This window comes from Drosophila grimshawi, unplaced genomic scaffold (genome assembly GCF_018153295.1).
Source record: "Drosophila grimshawi isolate 15287-2541.00 unplaced genomic scaffold, ASM1815329v1 contig_848, whole genome shotgun sequence".
Classification (NCBI taxonomy): domain Eukaryota; kingdom Metazoa; phylum Arthropoda; class Insecta; order Diptera; family Drosophilidae; genus Drosophila; species Drosophila grimshawi.
Window position 1 is genome coordinate 5285664 of NW_025063692.1, and position 24590 is coordinate 5310253.

A 24590-nucleotide genomic window follows, 5' to 3' on the forward strand; every position below is an offset into this window, starting at 1 on the left:
AAACATTTATTTGTATGTTAATTTATTGAAAACGGAAAAAGCAACAAGTATAAAAATTAATAATTAAATGATCCATTTCGACTGATTTATGTGTTAAAGTTTAAGCTTTGGACTATATACTTATGTGTATATATATGTATTTGGTATAAATATGCATCAGTCTGTACTTCCACTTTTAGTTCTACCATATACATATGTATATATATACTACATATACCACATATATACGTGTGTATGTGTATTAATATTGTAAAAATTATATAAATGAGCGTTGCGAGCATTAAATAAAATAAAATCAACAAAACAAATGTAAACTCTTATGAATACCAATAATAATTATAAAAAATATAATAATTATAATACATAATTCAACAAATTCAATAAAATATAAAAATTGATCTAAAAACCCTCAATACAAAAAAAAAAAACAAAAAAAATGAATTGCGTTTGATTTATTTTTGGTTTTAATATTTTTGGTTAAGTCTGATTAACGATCAACTTACGATTGATCCATTTAGTCATATGAAATTCGATGGTCATTGAAATTAAAAGCCCACTTTAATTCGCAGTTTGGTTCCATTATAAATTGTTTTACTCTAAATTTATGCAAGTCTTATTTTAGTTCCGATCGCTTCTGAAAATCCAATGAATTGAAAATCGAATTTGAGTTTTGTTTCAAATGTTTTATTTTAAATATATCGCCTTCCATAAGTCGTTTACAATTGTTTATATCCATCATATCATATAGCCTTAAATGAAATAAAAACAAATTCGAATTTTGTACACGCAAAAAATATTTGCCGAAAATTGATATAAGATCCAACTTATATAACCATTTTAAATAATAATTATATAAACACACATATATATATATATATATATATATGAATATAATGTTTAGATTTAATGATCCAATTATTGGGCTATATGAGCTGTGGCCAACTTGGAATTATCGCGAATAAATATGTATATAAGTATATTGTATATAGTATAACACATACATAAAAAATACACACAAGTAATACATAGATATATAATTGGATCAGTTTAGATGCTGTCTTATCGTGTATAGAGTATATATGTATGTGTGTATATATATGTGTATACTTAGTTTCAAACATAGTGGCCCAGGGACAATACATACATTTTCTTTTATGCGGTTGGGCCCAATCCAACCCGGACCCCGAACCACTCACAATCGGCCATATTGTTATTGTTATGTATCGCATGTATATAGTATATTGTTGTTGTATAAGTATATGTAAAATCGTCTTGAGGTTTTTATTTATTTTTTTTTTAATCTTTTTTTTTTTTTGTTGTGTTTTCCGTTTCGGCAATTACAACATTCAATTTAGTTAGTTTAATTAATTTCATTTCTGTATGTTTTAAGAATGATTTTTGTTCGGTTTTCGATTTTGCAATATTTTGTGGTTATTGTATTGTAAGTATTATGAGTAGATGATCTCAAAAAGAGTCACACGGCATTTAGTAAAACACTGAGATTTTTTTTTTGGGTTTTTTTTTGTTTTTAATACTTTTTTTTCCATCAAAAATTCGTCTACTGCATGTCCTGTCTGCTTCTGTTGCTAATTTATGTATTTTAATATCGACGTCGAACATTCCCAAATGGAAAATTTTCTGGCTTACTGTTGAGTATATGAAAAGTTTTGGATGATTATTGTTGTCTCAATTTTGTTTATACTTGGTGGTGTCGATAATATCTCCAGAAATGCATTTTACACATCGTAACAAAGTTCGAATACCCTCTTCAAAAATATAGTACAAAGATATTTAAATTGTCATTATATCATTGTAGAGGTTATTATAAATATATAAATATCACGATATTTGAAACACATTAAAGAATATTTTTGATTAGTCATCAATTGAGTATAGCTATTTGATTTTCCTTTAATTTTGTGCAAGGTTATCTTGCAAATCTCAGGAATAAACTCTATTATGAATGGGGAACAAAATCAAATATTGGAATTTTGACTAGACTTAATCTTAAGTAAATAAAATAACATTTTTTTTTTTATAAAATGTATGTAGATACAACAGGAAATCGATGGGTAATGTATTCAAATTTGCAAAACCAAATGTAATTAGATAAAAGTTCGACTTTATATGTTTTGCATACTCCTTAAGCTTTTGATAGAAAGGGCATGCCGATCTTCGTCAATTCCGAAGTAATTGTTGTTTGACATCCAGAGTTAATACAGTATGGGATTAAATCTTTAAGTTTTTGGTTGTTTTGACACAGCAAGGTACAAACACTTAGAAACACTTGGTACAATTATGCAAAATATTGTATATTGTTGTATTTAGTTTGTTTTTGTATGTAAATATTTCCATCAATAGCTAATGTACTGAATGTACTTAAGTATGCTTTCAGTAATTATTTCCTGGTTTTTTTTTTCTTTTTAACATCGAAGGGTTTTATTTTCCCCTTTCAAATAGCTATTTTGTAAATATGTTTTCCGATTGCATTTGGCTTAAAAATGTTGAACAGGTTTTCTATGACGCCCAAGTTAGCTGTTTAATCTTATGTTCTATTTCACATGAATTTACTATATCATATTTTATTATTCAAATTACATTACTGCTAGTGCAACAGTTCCATATCCCAAGTTCTTTACCACCATGTACTATTTTCAATGATTAAGTTTTCTATGTGTTTCCAAAAGTTGCTTCAAAACAGAAAAAAGTTCCATTTATCATGTAGCCTAATCAAAGTTCAAAGTTATATTTCCATTAAGTACATTTTCAACTGTTGCAAAAGCTTGGTTAAGAAAAAAAATGTGTATTTCTCTGTTCCATTTTGCAATGTTTTTTATTTAAATATAGTTTCAACTGTTTTATTTGCTATGCCTTCCAGATCAACTGTTTTGATTTTGTTTTTATATGGATTACTTGCATTTAAATAGCTGTTTTAATGTAACTGTAATTTCCAGTGTTGACTAATCCACCTGTTGTCATTCCTATTTCTTTGTGGTTCCGTTCTCAAATGTCTCACACTGTATTTTTGGGTTGTTCGATTTGTTTTTCTAACTTACTGGTATTTTAAGTATTTCTTAACATAAATTCTGATTTATTTCAATTTAAGTATAGTTGTTCACCTGTTGTAAATTGTGTGTATGTTCCATGTTTCTTCAACTGTTCCATATCTATTCTTCTCTAGTTCCATTCCATTGTTTTTGATCTTGTTTTTGTTTTTGTTTTTGTAATAACTGGTATATTGTGGTTAATCTATTTCATAAGTATAATTTCCCAGTTTTGAATAGTTCACCTGTTTTTATTCACGATTTTAATTGGTTTGATTAAATATTACATTCACTTATTATATTGACTATTTGATTTTCCAATAATTCAACATTTCGCACACTCAAAGCAGATTTTTTTTTTGATTTTTTTAATGCTGCGTATTTTATTGTGTATTGACTTATGGATAAGTGTTTTTAAGCATATGCTCAGCGCTGTACTGGGTATATATATATATACATATATATATATATATATATATATATATATATGGATAATAGGAGCACATATTTATATGTATACATATACTATATAAATGTTCTGAAGTTTGAAATTTATTGTTTTTTTCTTCTTCTAATTTTGTTTGAAATTTTGATCCGTGATTTTTGAAACCCTTTTGAAAATGCTGCTGTTTTCGTTACGTTTTTGCTATTTATTATTTGTTGTCAGAATTTACTTTTATAGATCGTACACATATTCATATACAGACACGCATACGTATATTTATAATGTAATGTAGTTTAAATTTACTACTACAACTATTTCTATTGTTATTACAACACACAAGTTGTGTTGAATTCCAAGTTTGCCAGAGACTGAACTCACTGCATGTGAATTGGCTACCATTTGGGTAGAGCTCGCCTACTTCCGTTGAACATTCTTTGGGGGCCAAGTTATCGTTATCGTTTATCGATACTTCTTTAAAATGTAAGACAAAATGTTTAACCGTATGTCAAATTTGATTTTTTGGATATTTGGTTTTTCAACTGCAACTCGCAGTTATGCAGGTTTTCGTTCATTAATTTATTTGGCGTTGCCACTGAATTAACATCTAGTCAACTAACATGTAGTCTAACACCAATATGTGAACTTAGCTGCTATTTAACTGGTTGCCCAAGCATATATTCACTATATACTATTTTTGTTTTAGTTAATTATTTCTTTTTAATTTAGTAGTTTCGGTTTGTGAGCAAGCAATGGGATTTGGATTGAATTGGATTGGATTGGATTATTTTGCCGGTGAGCATTTATTTTGACTGTTTGCAAGCAATTGGACTATTATTATTTCAGTGTAAGGGCAAGTGATTGGAATATTGTATATATTTTTGTTTGTTTGTATAACAAGCGATTGAGTGTTTTTTTTCTTTGTAATTTAGTTTTTTTTTTTTTTTGTGTTTCTGCTGTTGGTTATATTTTGGTTATATGTGTACATCGATATCAGAAAGCAAATAGCTTTGCATCTTGTCAATTGGGTGGTAGATTGTATAGTTACAGACATATTTGTATAGATAATGTATATACTTATATAACTGGATGTCTTGCTTATAAGCAAGCATATTTATATACATACACATATATTTAATTTTTTTCTTTGTTTTTTATATATTATCAAAAAAAAAATATTCGCATGCACCTCGGTCAGCTTTGTGTACATTTAAATATAAATAAATGTATTTCTATATACAGGTTCTTGTTTTTATGTTTTGGGTTTGTTTTGTTAAGGATTTGTTTATATGTTTAAAACATTTATTAAAAAATTTCTTAACATTTGTCTTAAGTCTTTGTTTTACATCAGTAAGCGTTTTTTTTTTTATTATTTTTTTATTTTTTATTATTATTTTGGATTTGCTGTGTTGGGGTTTTCCAAAAATGTAATGCCACAAACTTTTCTCTATCTCTCCAGCTATCTCTTTCGACGGCATTCGCTGATGGTGCTTAGCTTAGTTACAATATGCTATATATATATATATATATATATTTATATATATGTGTATGTATATAATATGATTATTCAAATTTAATACTTGTAGAAAATGCTTTTTTGACATTTCTTTTAGTTCTCGTTTTGGGATTTGTTGTCTTTTCAAATTGTTGGCTTGCTTTTTGTCATTGCAGGGTGAATGTAAGAGCTAAAAATGTTAGCGTCGATTTGGATTGTTTCAATTTTTCTCTTCTTTAACCAGGGCGTACTTTTTTTCTTTTTTTCTTCTTTTCTTTGTTTTTTTTGTCTTGTTTGGGTTTTGGTTTTAGGTCAGGTTTTGTATTTTCTGTTTAGTAACGCCGACCGCTGCCGCTGCTGCCACTGGCGCAGCCGCCGTCGCTGCTGCCGCTGGCGCCATCGGCAGCCCAACGCTTGCGTCTGGCCTCCTTGGCCGCCTGCATTTGGGCGGCGACGCGACTGGTGCTTGGCGCCAATTCAAAATTGGCATACAGCTCAACTTCCTCGTCGGCGGCGTCGCGTGTCTGTAGTTGAAGTTGCTGCAACTGTTGTAACTGTTGCAGTTGCTGATGCTGTTGTTGCTGTTGCTGCTGTTGCTGCTGCTGCTCGAGGGCAACGGCAACGGAGGCCATAGCATAGGCGCGTGCATCCAACTGAATGCTAATGTTGCCCATGGCGCCAGCGACACAATATGTGGGTGTTGATATAAAGCCGGTGTTGTTGTTGGTTTTTGTTGTTGTTGTTGTTGTTGTGGCTGTTGTTGTCATTGTTGTTGTGCTTGTGATTGTGGTTGTGATTGATGTTATTGTTCCAAAGTCCGATCTGGTTGTGTTTGTTGTATTATCCGCGGTGGTTGCGACAGTGGTCAGGGCTAGCGAGAGCGACTGCTGCTGCTGTTGCTGCTCCAAATCGAAGCTCACATTCTTACTGTCTCATCCACCCCGATGGACTTGCACGGTGGCCTCGGCGGACTCCTGCTGTCGCAACTGCTGACGGTACACATCCAATTCGGGCATCCGATATGTGCCCAGATTCACCTGCACCATCAGCGTCTCCATGATTCGTTCGTTTTTCATCGACTTGGATGGCAGGACGACGGTCAACAGTTCACTTGGCGAGATGCGGCACAGGTTTAGGTCACGTGTCAAACGCTCCATGATGCACTCGAACTCGAATTGGGTATCCTTGTTGGGGTGATTCTTGAGCTTGGCAACCTTGTGACGCGCCCACGCGAGCATCGCCTCAAATTTACGTATCTCGGGCGTTTGCAGCTCACGGCACATGATCATCTGCACCATCGATTCGGACAGATGTAGGAATTCCGGGCATTTAAACAGGGCATGCGCCTTGCTCTCCACAAAGGATAGTATCATGTTGACCAACTCGGAGGCGGATGTGTAGCGCCAGTAGTAGTTCTCCAGCGAAATCAGCATCGGGCAGACGACCTCAATGCGCAAAAACTGCTTGCAATGATGGAAACATGCCTGCAACAGTTCCGGTAGATCATAGTGCTCTGCGGCGCAGAGAAGACCTAGATGAAGATATGTGATATTGATGATATTTGGATTGAAACTCCTTCTGCTTGTATTCCAACTATTTGAAATGCCCATTAATTTGAGATATTAAAACTTAGTTTGCGCTTATAAATTCTTAATTCACGAATTGGTTTTTGGAGTCCAATTTTATATCCCTTAGCCCATTATCGATCATTTCTAAAAATTGTCTTTCGTTTACCCGATAATCCTACTTCAAGATACAAGATATCAATTCTTGTAAATCATTCTAAAGCAAAATATTGAGCTTAGTAGCTTGATACGGCTCTGAATTTGAATCAAGAGTTCAAATGGGCTGAGGGCTTTGAAACCCATTTGACACCTCGACTACAGGCTTATAAAATCGCTGGAGTCAAATTAGATATTTGTTTCATATGAACAGAAAGTAACAGGGTACATTTTAGTCGAGTATGCTGACTGGTAGGTATCTCTCGGCTTTTTCTTGTTTATTTCTCACCTGGTATTGAGACACAGGTTAGTGGACAGGTGCCCGTATGCAGATAGTCGAGCAGCACCCGAAACGTATCCGGATCGAATTCGATGATGTTGAATTCCGTTTGGGCCAGTTTGGCACGGTCCACCTTTTGGGCATCGGCGCAGACGGAGAGACGGGGTACGGCCAATTGGTTGCTGCCCGGCTTATCTTTATCCTTGTCTTTGCTATCTCTGTCTGTCAGGTTTGGAAATTGTTTTTTTTTTTCGGTTTCGGTTTCGGTTTTGGTTTCGGTTTTTATTTGTGTTTGTGTTGGTAATCGGTTTTTGGTGGTGTTTCGTTGTAGGGTAAAAGTTGGTTCGCGAAATTCATAAATTAAATGGAAATCAAAACCAAAAGAACAAATTCAAATTGCGAAATAAAATAATTGTGGTTTTGCAGGTTGAGTTTGATTTTTTTTGTTTGTATTATTCGCACGGTAAATAAGAACAAAAAACAAAAACACAAACAAAAATTGGAATTTTTTTGTTGAGGCAAGGGACGCACGGTGGGTGGGGGGCAGGGGGCGGTGGGGTTTTGTGGTTGGTGAGAGAGGCAAAGTGGCGCGTGAGATGAGAAAATGTTGTTGTTTTTTATTTGTTTTTAAATTATTTTCCCAATTTGATGAATATTTTTGTTGTTGATTAAGTTAAAGAAATAAAATGCAATTTTTTAAATATGCATGGAGAAAGAGAAAGAGAAAGAGAGAGAGAGAAAGAGAGAGAGAGAGAGAAATAGAGAGAGAGAGAATAGAAAGAGGATAACAGTAGAAGCGTGGTGAATTATGCAAATGTGATTGCAATAAATTTGATTATAATATGGTAAGTTTTGTAAGAGCGAAAAATTGAGTGACAGTGATTAGAATTAAAAACAGTTGTGCAAAATGATTAGTTGAAATTTCGTTAGAGATATGGTAAACACCAGAATAAGAGTGTGCCAATTATATATGTCAGAGAATTTTAATTGAGAAACATTTAAGGAGAACACATTTAACGACAGATACAGATTTAAACATGAATATAAAACAGAAGTTTGATTTGTGGTGTATAGGTAGATGGTAGATATGTGGTGAGTATGCAAAGGACCGACAGACGCCGATGATATTGAATACAATTGTGGTGAGTTCAGAGTGGTGAGTATGCGTAAGACAGACGTCCATGATATTGAAGGCAAATAATGCGAATTAACAAGCAGTATGCATATGCATATAAACGAAAATAATAGGATCAATAAAGGAAATAAAAAAAAAATAAAAATAATAATAATAATAATAATTATTATTGTTTGTTGGAGACACAAGAGAACATGGTCGAGGACAAGAACGATAAACGAGACCAGAGTAAGCCCAATTTAGATATGATCATGATAATATTATCAAGTCATTTATCAGATTTAAATAATATGCGAGTTAAGGTTAATTGACGTGCGACGTGCGTTTTTTGCGTTTGTTGTTTGGTTTGGTTTGGTTTGGTTTTGTTTTGTTTGATTGTATATATTAGGGATAAAACAGGCAGTTACGATAACGATTACGATTACGGTTACGATAACGATTACGGTTACGATTACGTAGTACGTAGTAGGAGCGGAGTTGCGATCGTGTTACGTAGAACGTAGGATCCAAGACGTTAATTATTTTTTATTGGTTTGTGGTGTATATATATGTGTGTATGTATGTGTGTGTGTGTGCGTGTGTGTGTGTGTGTGTGTGTGACATAAATCAAGTAAGTTTAAGAAGAGAGCGCGAGCGAAATAAACATAGTGATTGAGAGACATAAAGAGAAGGAGAGAGAGAGAGAGAGAGAGAAAGAGAGAAGAACAAGGAAACGCATCGATATTGTTGCATTGCATTGTATAATAACCCTTACTCGAACAATCTGTCGACGATATCCATTTCTTTTTGTCATCCGGATTTAATTGATTTGAGTTCTTATTGCGTATGGATCGTCCCCAGCCAGCCGTTATTGTTCCCAGTCGTGAGAAGGCCCGCTTCACCATTGGCGATGAGGGTACACTTTTTGGCCGTATTGAGTCCGAATCGGGTACGGTTAAATAGTTATTGGATTTGGGCTTCTGATTCTGTGGGGATACAAGCGATGGTGCTGGGCGTGCAAAGATCTCAGCGACGGGTATTTGCGGCGATCCGAAGCCCGTCTGTATGCCATATAACATTTCCTGTAAAATGCCATTAACAATAAAAATAGATAATTTATATTATTTACAGAGCTCTTTAGGTGAAAGTTGGTTAATGGGGGGTTAGTTAGTCAGCTCCACCTGAAAGACACGACTTCGTACGCCCAAAATGGCCCGTACGCCAATTAAGCGGGCCTTTTGCTTCGATTGGCCCACCAGGAAGACCACGTCGAAAAGATGGGCATTTGTGAGGCACGATGGTTCTTCGTTTAGGAATACACGCGTAAAGTCTTTTGCCAATTGATCATAGTCCTCGAACTGATCCCTAACTGAGTCCAGCAGCGGTGACGAGGGTCTCATATGGCCTGTTTCAAAAATATATAGATTACAAATAATCGTTCAACGGAGGTTTCAATTTGGATTAGTTATTGATATATACATGTGGATTGGATTATATTTTGATTGCATAACTTGATAATTGAATATTAATTTTGTTATATATAGGGTATTGGATAATTTCGGATATATATATATATATATATATATATAAATATGATATATATTTACATAAATAGAATTAATTTACTGTCTAAATAAGTTGACTCAAAAGCTTATATAAATAATTATTGGTATCGAGATATTAAAGAATTTTCCATATCATATTATAGAATATTTAATTTTTGATCATGTTACAAAGCAAAAGCTACCCATAATGTGCGTAATAATTTGCGTAATAATGTGCGAGGCATAAAATATTTCTAAAAATCCAATTTCATTTTTTTAGTCTTACAGAATAAAGAAATAAATTACAGAAATAATAAATATCAGCATTGCAATTTTGAAAATAACCGTTTTAAAGTATATTTAAATTATTAAGAGAGTAAAAGTGCTTAAAATGCATCCCAGGTACATATATAATGGATATAGCTAAATTGAGCATATTTTGAGCATCATTTACAATGTGTTCAACTATGAATGGGGGAACAGTTATGCAAAGATACATTCCCACGTATTTATAACTATTATTTATTTGAGAAAGGGGCCAGTTGTCTACCCTACATGTATGATGACTTTGGGGAACGCTTTAGATAAGTTTAAGGCCACATTCAAAAATTTGTTAAATATATTGTGTTATACAACATGGCAACTGGGACAAGGAAGTGGGGTATGCTGGACTGGGAGATTTCCTGTAGAAAGCCCTTTAATCGAAATCGCTAGAGTAATTTTACTTTCCATTTATTTTTGTTTGTTGTCTAGGTTAACAAATTAACGAAATAAAAATATCTACTATTGTTGAATTATAATTTCAATATTTATGTCTGTATTTATATGGCTATATTAAAGCTTGTAAATACTGTTTTTGAGATGTAACAATGTAGATTAGGATTAATTTTTATAGTGAAGGGATTGTTGTAGAAATAAGGAAATTGAATTGGTATTTGATTAAAGCATATTTTTGAGTTACCTACTATGCATGTATAAATATATATGTGTAAATCAACAACACATATATGATTCTCTAAAGGCTAAGAATGGTCTAAATTTTAAATGAATTTGCAAATAGTTTGTAATTTTTGCTGTAACCCCTACGGATATATTGAGAGGGTAGCAAAAACCTTTTGGCCTTTTAATCGCAGTCGCCTTCACCTGCTGCCCACATACATAGTACATACATATGTTTGTTTATATTTGTATACACAAGCAACAAAATACTTTGGAAACAGCTGAAGTCTCTGCAAGCCATCAATCATATAAGGCTTGCCGCAAAATGTTGCTTTCATCTGACTGTTGCCAATGCGAGTATACAAAACTATATATCTACAAATGTACACTGAAAACAAGAACAACGATGGCAGCGATCAAGGCAGCGTACTCAAATGAATTATAAGTTTTCCATCAATTAAGTGTATTAAAAGGATTGTTCGAGTTTTTGGAAAACTCATCTGAAGTTAAGTCTAATTTTTCTGGAGTTGTTTGTGGAATGAGTGATGTAAAGTAATCATTTCATTTGGACAAACTCCAATATAATTTACACTGAATTTTTGTGCTGTGCAAAAACTGAAAGCACAAGCTATATATATATATATATATATCGTGAATAACGCTTAAGGGTCGCAGCTGCCATATGGAAATCAAGTTATGCACTTGACAGCAAACTCAGCTTCGACCGAATACATTACACATTCTGCAGAGAGGCCAAATATCCTTTTCTATTTTGATTCTATTGATTTCGTTTTTGTTTAAAAAAGAGAGAGAGAGAGAGAGAGACAGAGAGATATAGAGATAGAGAAAGAGATAGAGAGAGACAGAGAGAGAGAGAGACCCATTGAGCTGACCGGCAGTTTTGTGTTGTATTCCATTTGGCGCCAGGTGAGTGCTGGTTATTACCAAAAAATACAAATGCCAATAAAATATACTAATAAAAACGGTGAACAGTGAAATTTAGCTTGTGTAATCAATTGCAGAGTCAGCACTGCAAAGTTTCAGGACAAATTTGGGCCAGGGATCAGGGGCAGCACTTGAACACAGCTGTGATTTGAATTTTTAGCTATTCATCTTTATAATTTGTTGCTTTTTACTGGTTATGTTATGGCATGCAAATAGGTAAATGGGGTTTTGTTTAGTGCGTTCAATGGTTTTATAATTTGATCATGTATTATTTTAATTTTAGCTAATTCGACTATTTTTATTGAACATGAAATAGTGATCCGACAACGATTTAAAATCAGAATCACGGAAACGAACTTCAAAAATTTGATTTAAAGCAATCATTGATGAAATCGACATTTTTAGATCATATTCGTCCGAAATACGATTGTGTTCGAGAGTTTCAAAGTGATTTTCGTATACATAGTTCTTCATGGATTTTGATATTATTGTGAGAAACGTTTCCAACAAAAGTACAACTTGAATCGATGCTTAAACTTCTGGTTTTGTCTTGCATTTATTTCGTTGGTAACCGTTATAGTTTTGAAAGATGTATCCAATACACCATATAATATAGCCAGATTGCTGTTGTGCCAATTGAGAATCGAATTGAAATCATGTGTTTGTAATTTTGTATAAATTTTGAAATTTTCTCATCGTTGTCCTAAACTGTTTGATTTTTGGAGAGCGAGAAAAATCCGTACATCAAACGTTCCGAACTCCATATTCAAGTGTAATACTTACATACAATCTCCTACGAAACATTGTGATTTCGATTTTTCCTGCTTAGGTGGAGGATGGCAAGGATTTTTCGCAATATTTTCGTTAGTGCTGTGTATGTATTCAACAAAAAAAATTGCATTGACTGACAATTGATTCATTCACTTATTGACTACACACGCATTGATTGGTGACTGATTGATTGGTGTGTCTGTTGATTGATTGGTGTTTTTTTCTTTTCCTTTTCTTGTGACCAAAGAACAGCCCAAAACGGTAAGTGTTACGAAATATACAAATTCCAAATCTCACATTGAGGTCAAAAATGGTGAAAAACTATTAGATGCTACTTTTTTTCTACGTCAAAATTATAACATATACTCAGAAGTCATAAATTCGAAAAGTATCTGCAAATAAATGTGTATGGGCTTTATTATTAACGTCGAAAAATGATCTTAAAATGTATGTTCCAATATGTTCATTTAAGATAATTGTCCTTTACAAAAAAACAAAATCAACAACAAATAATAATTTCAGCAAAATTGCAAGCAAAGATTTTGAAAAAAGATGACAAGAAATGTAATTGAAATTACAACTTTCAAAATCAACTAACTGACCCAAACAATTTGAAATTGAAAATTTAAAGTCGAATGATGTTGATGTATTCAATAGATTAAAAGATACATATTCTGAGTTGGACATATGTCTCAAAGGAATGCTCAACTGCCACATTTGCCTGTAGACCAATCTAATTGAGTTACTATTCAAACTGCTTTGGGAGGGTATGGAAAGTCACCAGGGAGCGGGGGTTGGTGTTCACGTTAGGATGGAAGTTGGGAACCATCAGGGAGGTGCTGTCTCTGTCTGTGTGTGTGTGTGTGTGTGTGTGTGGAGCAATGCTCCAGAAAGCCATCAATCAATAATTTGCATGATTTTAATATGCATAACTATAGTGGCAAAGGGGCTGAAAATGCCAATGCTGGCTACCATTTGGATAGTGAGTGTTCTGGGTGGTCGGGCGAGGGGGTGCTTCTCACGAGAGGTGTACGGAGTGCAGAGGAGGGTGTTGTGTTCTGCTGTGTGAATTGTGGCTGCGGATTGTTGTGCTATGTGCATGAATAAATCAAATTACATTTATTTTGCTTAATGCAACCAACAAAAAAAAAATACAAAAACTACAGATCTAAAAACTACTCACAACAACAATAATAACAACAATAATAACAACAACAACAACAACAACCATGTAAAATGTGTGGCTAAGACGCAACAAACAAATACAAACACAATAATAAAAACAAAATAAATAAATAGAAGAGGACGAAGAAGATTGACCACAGCCGATAAAATGTACAACATTTTTTCATGCCGGACAACTTCAGCTACGCCATGTGGCCAGGGGCGCCTCGTGGGGGTGTTGAGGGAAGGGGAGGGGTGGCAATATATTCGCTGCCAAACAGATTGTCGGCTGTTGAATTTGTCACAGCGTCCTACACTCAAAAAAAAAAAAAACAAATAAATAAAAGGAAGAAAACTATACATAAAATTTACATGCGATTTGCAGCTAACAAGTTTGCCTGAGAATCAAGAAACAACATTTGTCCTTGCTTTTCTTGGAAATAATAAAAATAATGAAATAGTTTCGCTGAAATGTAGAAAGGCAAGTAAATTTTGCTTCTTTTTTTCAATAACAAAAATGAATTTTCTTAGAATTTAAACAATGCATTTGGTTAGAAATATGTATATGAATAAGTTCAAGGGCAGCTATATATATTTTTTCGACTGCAATGTGACGGCGGGCAGGGGGTGGGTGATGCAAGGGCGTAGAAGGGCGTTTGAAGCGCAGCTTTCTGTGATTCCTTTGGGTGCAAACACAGGCGGATGTGTTAATGGCGGAAACGGAAGTGTGAGCAAATGTGTGCCGCTGCGTGTGTAAACGTGTCTTTCTGTTTTCGTGTGTGTGTGTGTGTGGCATGGTGTGCGGAAGTGTTGCAACAACAATAGCAACAATAGCAGCAACGGCAGTTGAAACAGGAACCACAACCAGGCAAAAACAATCATTCATGCCGCGAGCATCGATATAGAGAGAGAGACAGAGAGAGTGAGAGTGAGATAGAGAGACAGTGAGAGAGTGAGAGAGGGAACGAACGAATCATTCATCTACTCATATGTACATATGTACAGAGATTAATCAAGTGCTGTTGGCAACACTGCTCGAGAGTTGGTGTGCAAAATGAGCGAGACATGTTTTTTTGGAACTCAAGAAACACTTGGTTCGTGTGAACTAGTTCAACTGAACTCGAATGCACAACTGCACAAAAGGCGAGACGAACTCAACCAAAATTAAAATGCAGTCTAGCAAAAATTGCGAAGCGCATTTTGAAGCTGTAAGGATTTCAATAAATGTCTGGGAATGTGTGTGGTGTGTGTGTGTGGTGTGTGTGTGTGGTGTGTGTGTGTGCGGGTAGACTACACATACTATGTCGCATACAGAGGTGCATCACAGAACCACAGCATAAATTGCAGCGGAGGATTCTGGTTGTTGCTGCTGATTGTTGTTGCTGCTGCTGCTGTGCTTGTTGCAGTTGTAGTTGCTCAGCGATGTTGTTGCTGTTGTTGGTGTTGTTGTTGTTGTTGATGTTGTTGTGTGTAGTGTGTGTGTGTGTGCTGTCGAAGCCCAAAGTCAGCTGTTGCTGTTGCTGCTCTTTGCAATAGCAGCAGTTGTTGTAGTGTTCATGTTGTTGTTGTTGGTATTGCTGTTGTTGTTGTTGTTGTTGGTTGTTGTCTAAAACTCTGGCATGCAACATTTTGAAATATTCATCCTCACCAATGGGTCGCCAGGAGCCCCGCCTATACGGCTTCGGTATTTGACCAGTTTCCGCATGATTCGATAGATTCATCACCAGATCCTCGAGCATCTGCGATCGAGTTCTCTCCTGCATCCGGGCGAACTTTGGTGCCGAATACGAGGCACGCTCTCCATTCACAATCTTCGTCAATAGCCACTCGCTAAATAAAGATGGCAAAGATGGGGTGCCGGGGCAGCCGGAGAAGGGGGTCATAAGAAAAGACATGCATCATTCAATCTCAATCTCAATTGCAACTTACCGAAACATCGGACCCTTCTCGAACACGGACTGCTCCCACAGATAGGGCTTGTAGGCGCCGACCTCGTCTCGTGTCACGACAGACACCTCGTAGCGTGTCGGCTTGTGTTTAATGCGAGCCGATACACGCACCTACAAGTGTAACGGTATACATAATGCTTGTGTATCAACTTCACTATCAAAGCAATAAAATTTCAAGATTTCTTTAACAACTGATGAAATTTCTACAGTTGTTGTCGAATTGAAAGTTCAGATTTTTCAAATTGCATTTATAAACTATCTAAAATGATATCTTCAAAACATTAACGTTTATTAAATAATATAAGTAACAAAAATTGTCCACTGTACATTGACACGCGATAGAAAACAACACATTTGGTTTTAGGAGTTTTAGAAAATTGACTTTAATAATAAGCTGAGTATGACGAATTTCAAAAATTTCGATTATTTTTCTTCTGAATGCAGAGAATTCAACATGGCTGTTGATGCTTATCAAGAATATATAACATTCTCAGATTCTGAGTTATGTTGAGGTTTATCGATGACTTACCAGTATGAAGGTGTGCAGGAAGTGGCTTTTGATGCAGGCTGGACTGAAGCGAGTGTTGTCGGCTTCAAGGAATACCACGCAGACGATATCGTTGCCAATGTGACGTTTGCGTTGCAATTTCTGGGGATCGTGCTTCTCATATGGCAGCAGCGTGGACACATGGAACATGATCTCAATGTTGCGCCAGTTTGTATAAACGGAGAATAGACCTAAAATAGATTGGTGCATAATTATTACTCGAAATATGACGAAAAATATATGTAGATCTGGATTTAGGTATATATGTATATGTAGATCCACGTACCGGTTAGGTCGTGCACCGTGTCAAGGCCACCTTTGTATTTATCGAATCCGCGTAGGCGTACGCGATCTCCGAGCAGCGTTAGGAACTCATCGAAGAGCGGTGAATTTTCATTATTGTCCAAAATTTGCTCTTCCGAATATTGATCCTCTTTGACAAATATGACGCCGACTTTAAGTTCGGATTTTATGAAAACCTACAAAGTACGTGTAATCAAAATCAGAATCACAATTGATTTTGTGAGAGATAAAGTACATATGTATATAGTATATATACCTGATCTAATTTTAATAATTCCTCTGGCGTATCGGGTAGTTGTCCTAATGTTAATGGTGGATTTAAGTTAACTTCTTTGCCTAAAGATCTAACTACCTCCTCACGATTATATCTGTAGATTGAATTTGGATCATATATATGTATATATATCTATATAGATATTAGGCAGGGGAAATATAGACTTGTACCTATCGGCAAATACGCAGGAGGCCGGTATCAGTCCATGTACCGTGTAGGAGCCAGCGCGAACCAGAATTCGGAATTGATCGCGCCCATTGAGCGTCTCCTGTTTGATTGATAGGATAACGGGGCCCAGATCCTCATCACTGGTAAAGTAATTCCAATGTTCGGTACCATAGAAATACTTCTCATAGGTCTCCTGCTCCACTGAGATAAGTTCGAAGGCGCCCTGCTGATCCCATTGCTCCTCGATGGTTGTCTTCTTCCTTGGACTCGGAGTCGCCTCCGAGTCCTCATCATCCTCATAGAGATCACTGCATTCGCGCTCCAAATACGCATCGCTGGCGCTGCCAGCGCGAATATCCTCATGCTCTGAATCGCTCTCATCCCAGATGGTGTGCGGTGTTTGAAGTGTTATCTTTTGACGCGAGCACTCAATCCAATATCCGGGTGTGGGCATCAAATTATGAGGATATTCCTCACAGAACTCGTCTGCAATAAAACAAATAAAAACGTATATAAATTATCCAAATGTCTATTTGATATGCACAAGTGTTCAACAATTATTTATGCCTCTCTTAAGCTATACTTTCCACAAGTGAAGTGCTAAGTGGACCACCTCAAGTTTCACGACTCAATTGAGAACACTTCAACAATTCGATTGAACATTTTGGAGACCAGTTGCTTCTATAGTATCACTAATAAAGCATTTAATATATTGATTGCTTCCTAGCGACTTCCAAACCATATGTTAATTTAATGCCAAGCTAAGACAAAACTGATTTTTTAAGCAAAAGAAAAAGAATATTTTTCAAAAAATTACAAATCTTGCCCTAAATCAACTATCTAGAAAATATGTGTTTTTTTTTAAATAAGTTTTTAATAATCATTTTCTATAGTTAAGAAAGGCAAACTCTCATTTAAAACAAAATTATTTGTAAAATTTTTACTGGATCAAATTAATTACATTAAAGGTTTTGTATATGTGAAATCTTAAAATAAAAATGTTTAATTAAATATATTTGTTTTCATCCAACAAAACCGCATATCTTATATTTATTATTTCAATTACACAAATGTACTTTCTAAATGCCAAAAGTATGTTAAATTTCTAAAATTCAAGGCGATTTTTCATTTAAGTGCAACTGAATTGTTGCATCGTTTGCTCGGCGAGGCAATGTCCTTGCATTGATAATCCCGTCAGGACTCAAGCTGGAATGTCTTATCGAAATACTTAAGCCATTTATCAGGAATTCCATTCAGTATGCGTTCAGCTACAAAATACATTTTCTGCCAATTGCTTCCTGCCAATTGGTCTTCCTCAGTCTTTTGTATTACAATTTATCAACGTAAGCAGAGATTAAACTAGAAAATACCCATTACTAATATTATTTTCGAGCTCCAGTTCAACTACGAGTACTAAATTATATATTATATACTGCAAAATAGTAGTCAGCTTGAAGATGGGTTACAGAATGGTCACTGTGGCTAATATTCTATTCTATTCTAATTGCTGTTTGCTGGTTTCCACATTTTCCACTGTCCATTTCACATTTTGGCAAGTTGTGTTTTGAGTGCCACTTAACGAGCACTCAGCTCTCGGACACATGAGAGTTGAATTGAGTTGAGTTGAGTTGAGTTGAGTGATAAAAATAAACCAACAAAACTTGCCACAAATATATACATGCAGCAACAGTATTAACAACAATAGTGAAGTTGTGTGTTATTTGGGTTTTGTGGCATGTTGCATGATACATTTTCTCATCCAACTAGTGGTGTTAATAAAATAAATAAATAAAATAATAGCGCAATTCAATTAAAATGCAAATACCACAATGTAAAAGGGGGGCAAACGCATTGATGCCACACTGGGGCAACACACAGCAGCATCTGTGCCACATAAACCATAAATAGCGCCAAGTTTGAAACACAGATTGAGCGTGCAAATTTGATGTGGCATGCGGACCGCGAGTTGCTCAATAATGGGTTCGTCCCAACTGGCATGCATGATGAAGACTGAAAGACGTTGATAGACAAGCGAACCCTGACCCCTGACCCCTGACCCGTGCCACGTCGCTCGTCGCTCGTCGCCCGTGTGGCAGGCTGAGCATAATGTGTGTGTGTCTGCGAGGCAGAAAAGTTGGCAATAAAATGCTATGCGGCTGCCAACTGTGATCTAATTAAGGTCCATGTTTGCCGCAACCATGTAGCATGTAGCATATACATACATACATGGTTGTGGCATGTGCAGCAAGTAGCATGTAGCATGTACACTGTGAGAAAAACACTGAGCGACCAGTCGACTATTCATTGAATTTCACATACAATTCGATTACAAAGTTAACTCTTTATCTAAAATTAGTAATTAAGGTAAAAATCGATCTTGATTGAATTCGGATAACACTGGCAGTTAATTTGAGTACAAAAAATGCACTGGTATTTTTCTTATAGTGTAGCTGTGTTATGTCTATGTCTCTATTGTTGCAGCAATTTACACAGCTGCTGCTGGAGTTGACTTTTCTATCGACACGCGGCAAAAACAAAATGATTTTTAATAATAGAGAATAATTGACTTCTTTTTGATCTAACCTTGATCAAGCAGGCAGACATATATATCATATATATATATATCGATTATATATGAACAATAATATTTTTGGTATTTTTGTGGCACGTTTAAATCCGACACGGGCGCATCTCTAATAACGAGTGACGACTATAGTCACATGGAACAATTATGCTCACAAACACACACACACACTGCGGGAGATAGCCATTAAGCAACATGTTGGAGCGAGATGTGCTACAGATGCGGATCCGGATGCGAATTACGGAACATGACCTGATTCAAATTTGAATAACTTGCAATGTGCGCCACTAAGTAGGCTATGAATGCTGCTGCTGTTGCTGTTGTTGTTGTTGTTGTTGCGGCTGCTGTTGCCTATTTTGCGGTTGTTCTTCTTGCGTACGTTCCATGCTACATGTGGCAACAAGAAAGTTTTTGACATGCCGAAAGCTGTTTAGAATTAAGTAAGCTAGTCTCAAATAAAGGCACAATATTGTCGAGATTTAACATAATTATACAGCAGGCACATTTCAGAGTCAATTTTGGTAAAGCCATTCGTTCGTTAATCCCACAACTTTCCAAACCCATCCACCGACTTACTTTTGTAATGTGCAACTCAATCCATTTTTAAGACCAATAAGGCTAGCATCATAAGCATTTTAGACTAGTTGAATTTATGCCACAGTCGCCGAGTCCTTAATGCACTAAAAATTCGCTGAATGCAGGACCAATTTATGAGGATATAGGAAAGCATGTCCATAAATTATATATATTCTGGATCAACATCAACAGCCGAGTAAATCAGGCCATATTCAGCTAAGCGTATCTCTATTTGACTAAAGAAGCTAACAAAAATTTTGGTTTTTTCATATAAATTGAAGTTATCTTAAAGTTTAGTGGAATCGAGATAAATAGATAGAGAGAGGGAGAGATTGTGTTGGTTGCTTGCAAATGGCAAGCATTTGCACAAGCATAGAAATCCTTGAATTTCCACAGTCTTTCACATTTTGCAAGTAATTCGATATTCGATAATTCGATCCATTTGCCGCACTTCCGCACAGAAGCTGGCGGCATATTTGAAGTACAGGCTTCCCTCACTGAGCTGAGCACTTTTGTTTTTTGTTAGTTGTCTGAGGTGTTATCGGTTGGCAATAGGAGTATCTATGTGTTAAGGTCGATATAGGGCAATGGCTACTTACAAATCTCTGCCTTGACATTCCATTTACCATTTACCATTTACCATTTACCATTTACCATTTGCCTGGCTGTCCACCAGCGTTGACATTCTTTGAGCTGTGTATTTTTGCGTCCTCCCCAGAACCAATAAAGCAATTGGCCATTAAACTATGCCCGCTTGCTTCAGTCATTGCCTGTCCATTATACACATTAAATATATGTATATATATATATATATATACAAGGGTCGTCTGTCAATCAAATGTCACTCCACACAAAAACAAATGACAGAAAAGTGCTTGAAAACACGAATTCGAACTACAAACGTTGCATGTAAAGTTGATGACAACTTGTCCACGGTCACAGCTTATTTGTTTTCTATTCTTTGAATTGGGAAACACAACATTTTGGCTAGTAAAATATGCATATCTTTAATTTTGTCAAATCAATTCGAAGCGAATGACTTTTGCTTATGGTTATTGTTCAAAATTGTAATAAGACATCTTCTGAGAGTCTTCCACTCATGTATCTGTGTATATGCAAGCAATGTTATATCAGTTATAAGCCGATTTCTGACGAGCGGAGCGAAAGGAGTTTTTCTAGTACTTGTAGTAATCAGATTGGTAATCCATTGTTGCAAATGTTGAAAAATGTTGCTAGTTTCTGGCTTACCTCATATTTGACGTCTTAATTGGACTCATGCAGAAGAGAAAAACTGGAATCGCATTTTCCTCAACTGGGAAGAGGAAGAGAGACTCCTTTCTACCTTCTTTTCAGACCTGTCGGAACTTTCCAAACTACAAACAAAGGAACCAAGCTTCTGGTTGGAACACTGTGCCTCAAATCAGGTACGAATAGTTTCGCAGGCGCATAAGCTGAGCCGAGTTTTGGCACAAGTGCACTCAGAGAAAATGTTTGCATTTCTACTTTTTAGAAATGTATTTCTTAATAATAGAAAATATTTCGAAAAAATAGAAGAAACACAAACATTGTGCAAGATTTTCGAATACGCAGCAAAATGTCTTTTTATATATAGAAAAAGTATTTTCAATAACAAGAAAAGCTTTCAAATTTTTAGGACGACTTTCTAAATTTCAGGGCTGTTTTTTTTTAAGTGTAGGTCGCTGTGGGAGTAACTTCAAGTTAATTTTGTTTGGTTTCTTCTTAATCGCTTATCGTTTGTGATTTTTGCTTTGACTTGTTTTTAGCTTTTGTCTGATGGTAAATTTGAATCAATTCCTCATTGTTATAGGCTTTAATGCGGTTGAGTTTATATATATATTTTCATTATATATATTAAAACACAATTTCGAGAACCTGGTGGGTAAGTGTTGCACAGCAAAAATGTTATATAACATTATGTTTTTCATTCAAGCACAACTGACGGAGTTCGAGCTCAACATTGGGGAAATCGATTGGCATAGAATAGAAATAGAAACCATTTTTATAATTTTTTATAATATCTTCAACAGGTTTAGTGTGACATTTTCCAATTGAACAGTTAATTCTTCATAGTAAAACAAAAATGCAAATTCAAATAAAGTGTACCAAATGAGTTGCAAAATAATTTGTGGCAAATTTTGCGCATAAATCGGTTGTGGGGCAGGGAGGCAGTTAGTGGCAGGCAGTTGGTGGCAAACGATTGGAATTGTGCATGTGGTAAGTGAGCAAACACGCTGTCAAATGCTAATTAGGTGGCATGCTCCACGCCGCACTCATTCAACACATGCCACACGCACATGATATGCAATTGTGGCAAGTTATGCATGTCATGCTGCAGGTGACAGGCGTGTGGCAGTACACAATACTTCTATTTTTAGTTCGATTCCTATTCCAATAGACTTCCCGCAACGCTTATACACTCAGAAAAAACAAATCTATTCCGAAAGTAAGCTTCTAAATTTCAGGGTGATTTTAATATATAATTTTTGGATTGTCAATTTTAAGTTTTCGTTTTTTTTTTTTTTAAATAGAAATTATTTTTTATAGAAAAACTTTCTAGTTTTCAGATTGAATTTCATTTTAGGTCGATTTTTTTTTTTTTTTATTTAAGGAGATTTTTTTCCGTGTGTATAAATTGCTGCAGCTTTCGACATTCGTACTCGTGCAACACATGCCACACTCTCATGATATACAATTGGGGGAACATGTGTACGTCCTGATCTAGGTGACAGGCGACAGGTGACTTCTATTTATATTCAAATAGAAAACCCCGCAGCGTTTATATATAATCGGTTGGCACTCTCACAATTGATTGAATATCTGTTTATGTTCTGTTGCTGGCATTTTGAGCAGTGTCATAAGCCTGTTTGGAGCAACACCGATTTCCATCTATTTTTGTTTCTGGGCAAGCAATTGGCCAACTAAAATACAAAATTTCCAATTTATAATTGGCACTTGTTGCGAATAAAAGCTTAGATTTCCAGACTTGAAAACTTGATTAACTCGATTCAATTGAATTGATTGATCGAACTTCTATCTTTCTGTTGGGTCTTGCACATTTCACTTTTGTTTAAACATGAAATTTGATATTTTCATTGATTTTTGCATATTCCATAAATTTCACTCAATGGCTATTGAAAACAGAATCTTGTGCAAATGTGAAGGAAACACGTGCTGAGAGCTGAGGCTGGGAATAGTTATGGTTCATAATGTGTGTGTGGCGTGGTCAGAGAGAGAGAGAGAGAGAGAGAGAGAGAGAGAAAGAGAGAGAGAGAGGGGGTGGTAGGTGGTATGGGGTGGTATGGAGGAGGATGTACAATTGTTCTCAGCTACTTTCGCGATATACGTTTTCCGATATGCAATTCATTCATTTATTCGCTTAAGCGTTCAGTTTTAAAGGGATTTGCACTTGCACAATACGAGTGAAGCACAAAACAAAACAGTTGGTCTCTTACTTGTGGCATGTGGCATGTGACATGTGGCAAATGGCAAATGGCCAGTGGATTGTATGTGTATGGGAGTGCGTCCATATCAGCAGTTGTGGGGCATTAACTGTGCTGCGGTGGCAATAATGCATCTGTTGTCGGTTTGATAGTCGGCCACTCAACACAAAGCAAATAACAACAACAACAACAACAACAACACACAGCCACAATAAATGTCAAGAAACAACAACAACAACAACAACAACAATCCAGCAGTTTCATTTGATGATCTTGTTGCAGGTGCAGCACAAAGCCAATTTTATTTGCCAGCTAACTACAAAGACGAGACGAGTAAGAGTGCTTTAGTCGCGAGAGCTCGACTTAAAGATACCCTAAGCTCACCACAAGAAAGATATATCTTTGAAATTGTGGCTTTATTTTTATAGATATTGTGTAAAAGGAGTTTTTTATGTCGCAAATGCTTTTGTACAATTTTATTGTTGCACTTATTACCTATTTTCAATGGATTCAATGTTAATCTTGTTGGGTGATATCTATCTATCTCTCTCTATCTCTCTCTCTCTCTCTCTCTCTCTATCCCTTTCTTTGTCTCTGTCTTAAATCTATTTTGATATAAATTGAAACTCATTTGTATTAGATAGATAATTAGATGTGATAACGCATTTTGTTGTTGAGACTAACATAAAAAGTTGCCACGTTATTCAGCATATTTTTGGTTATTTGAATTTGAATATAGTAAGAAACTAGAGTGTATATAAATTGTTTTTCTGATTTTAGTTTTTCGATTTTGTATTTGCTTTAATTTGTTTTGATTTTTTCGCTCTGGAATTGTGTATCGCAGCGAGGCCATCAAATTTGTTCAATGCTCGAAAATTAAGTGCCACAATCCTTGTCATTGTCATTGTCATTGGAGGGTGGGTGAAAGTAGGAGGAGGAGGAGGAGGTGGGGTAGTCTGCCCAGAAGCCCCCCCCGCTCAACGGCCTGTGACAAGTCAAGGAGCACATTTGACTTTTGTTATCTTTTCTTTCTATTTGAATTTGTTGCGCATCGTTTCGTATTTCCTTTCTTTTTTCGCTCTTGTTTTCTTTTTATGTTGTTGCTCTTGTTGTTGTTGTTGTTGAGGGGATGGGGGCGTGATTTTTAACGCGTTTTTTGTTGGTTGTTTTTGTTGGCACTTCAGACAAACCACCCCCATCCATCCATCCATACGTATATCTGCCATTTGGTTTATTTGTTCTCTTGATGCTCGTTGAGCCTAAATGGAG

At 35.7% G+C, this 24590-nt stretch overlaps 2 protein-coding genes across 3 annotated transcripts in view; both read right to left on the bottom strand.

Moving 5' to 3' along the window:
- Positions 1-5274: 5274 nt before the first annotated feature.
- LOC6566365 (AF4/FMR2 family member lilli-like) lies at positions 5275-5748 on the bottom strand. Its single transcript, XM_001992008.3, has one exon. It carries the CDS (start codon positions 5746-5748, stop codon positions 5314-5316), a length of 435 nt encoding a protein of 144 aa, XP_001992044.2. The 3' UTR covers positions 5275-5313.
- Position 5749: 1 nt separating this feature from the next.
- LOC6566366 overlaps positions 5750-24590 on the bottom strand; it is a 60524-nt gene continuing 41683 nt past the window's right edge. The window contains exons 8-17 of one of the 2 annotated variants that reach the window (XM_043216027.1): positions 16703-17186; positions 16515-16626; positions 16242-16434; positions 15938-16146; positions 15389-15519; positions 15108-15289; positions 9278-9501; positions 8878-9178; positions 6992-7204; positions 5750-6512 (exon numbers count right to left, since the gene is read on the bottom strand). In XM_043216027.1, coding sequence (XP_043071962.1) covers positions 5914-6512; positions 6992-7204; positions 8878-9178; positions 9278-9501; positions 15108-15289; positions 15389-15519; positions 15938-16146; positions 16242-16434; positions 16515-16626; positions 16703-17186 — 2648 coding nt within the window. In that variant the 3' untranslated portion in view covers positions 5750-5913. Of the gene's footprint in view, positions 6513-6991; positions 7205-8871; positions 9179-9277; positions 9502-15107; positions 15290-15388; positions 15520-15937; positions 16147-16241; positions 16435-16514; positions 16627-16702; positions 17187-24590 lie in introns of both variants that reach the window. The other variant, XM_043216026.1, reaches the window with a different exon arrangement.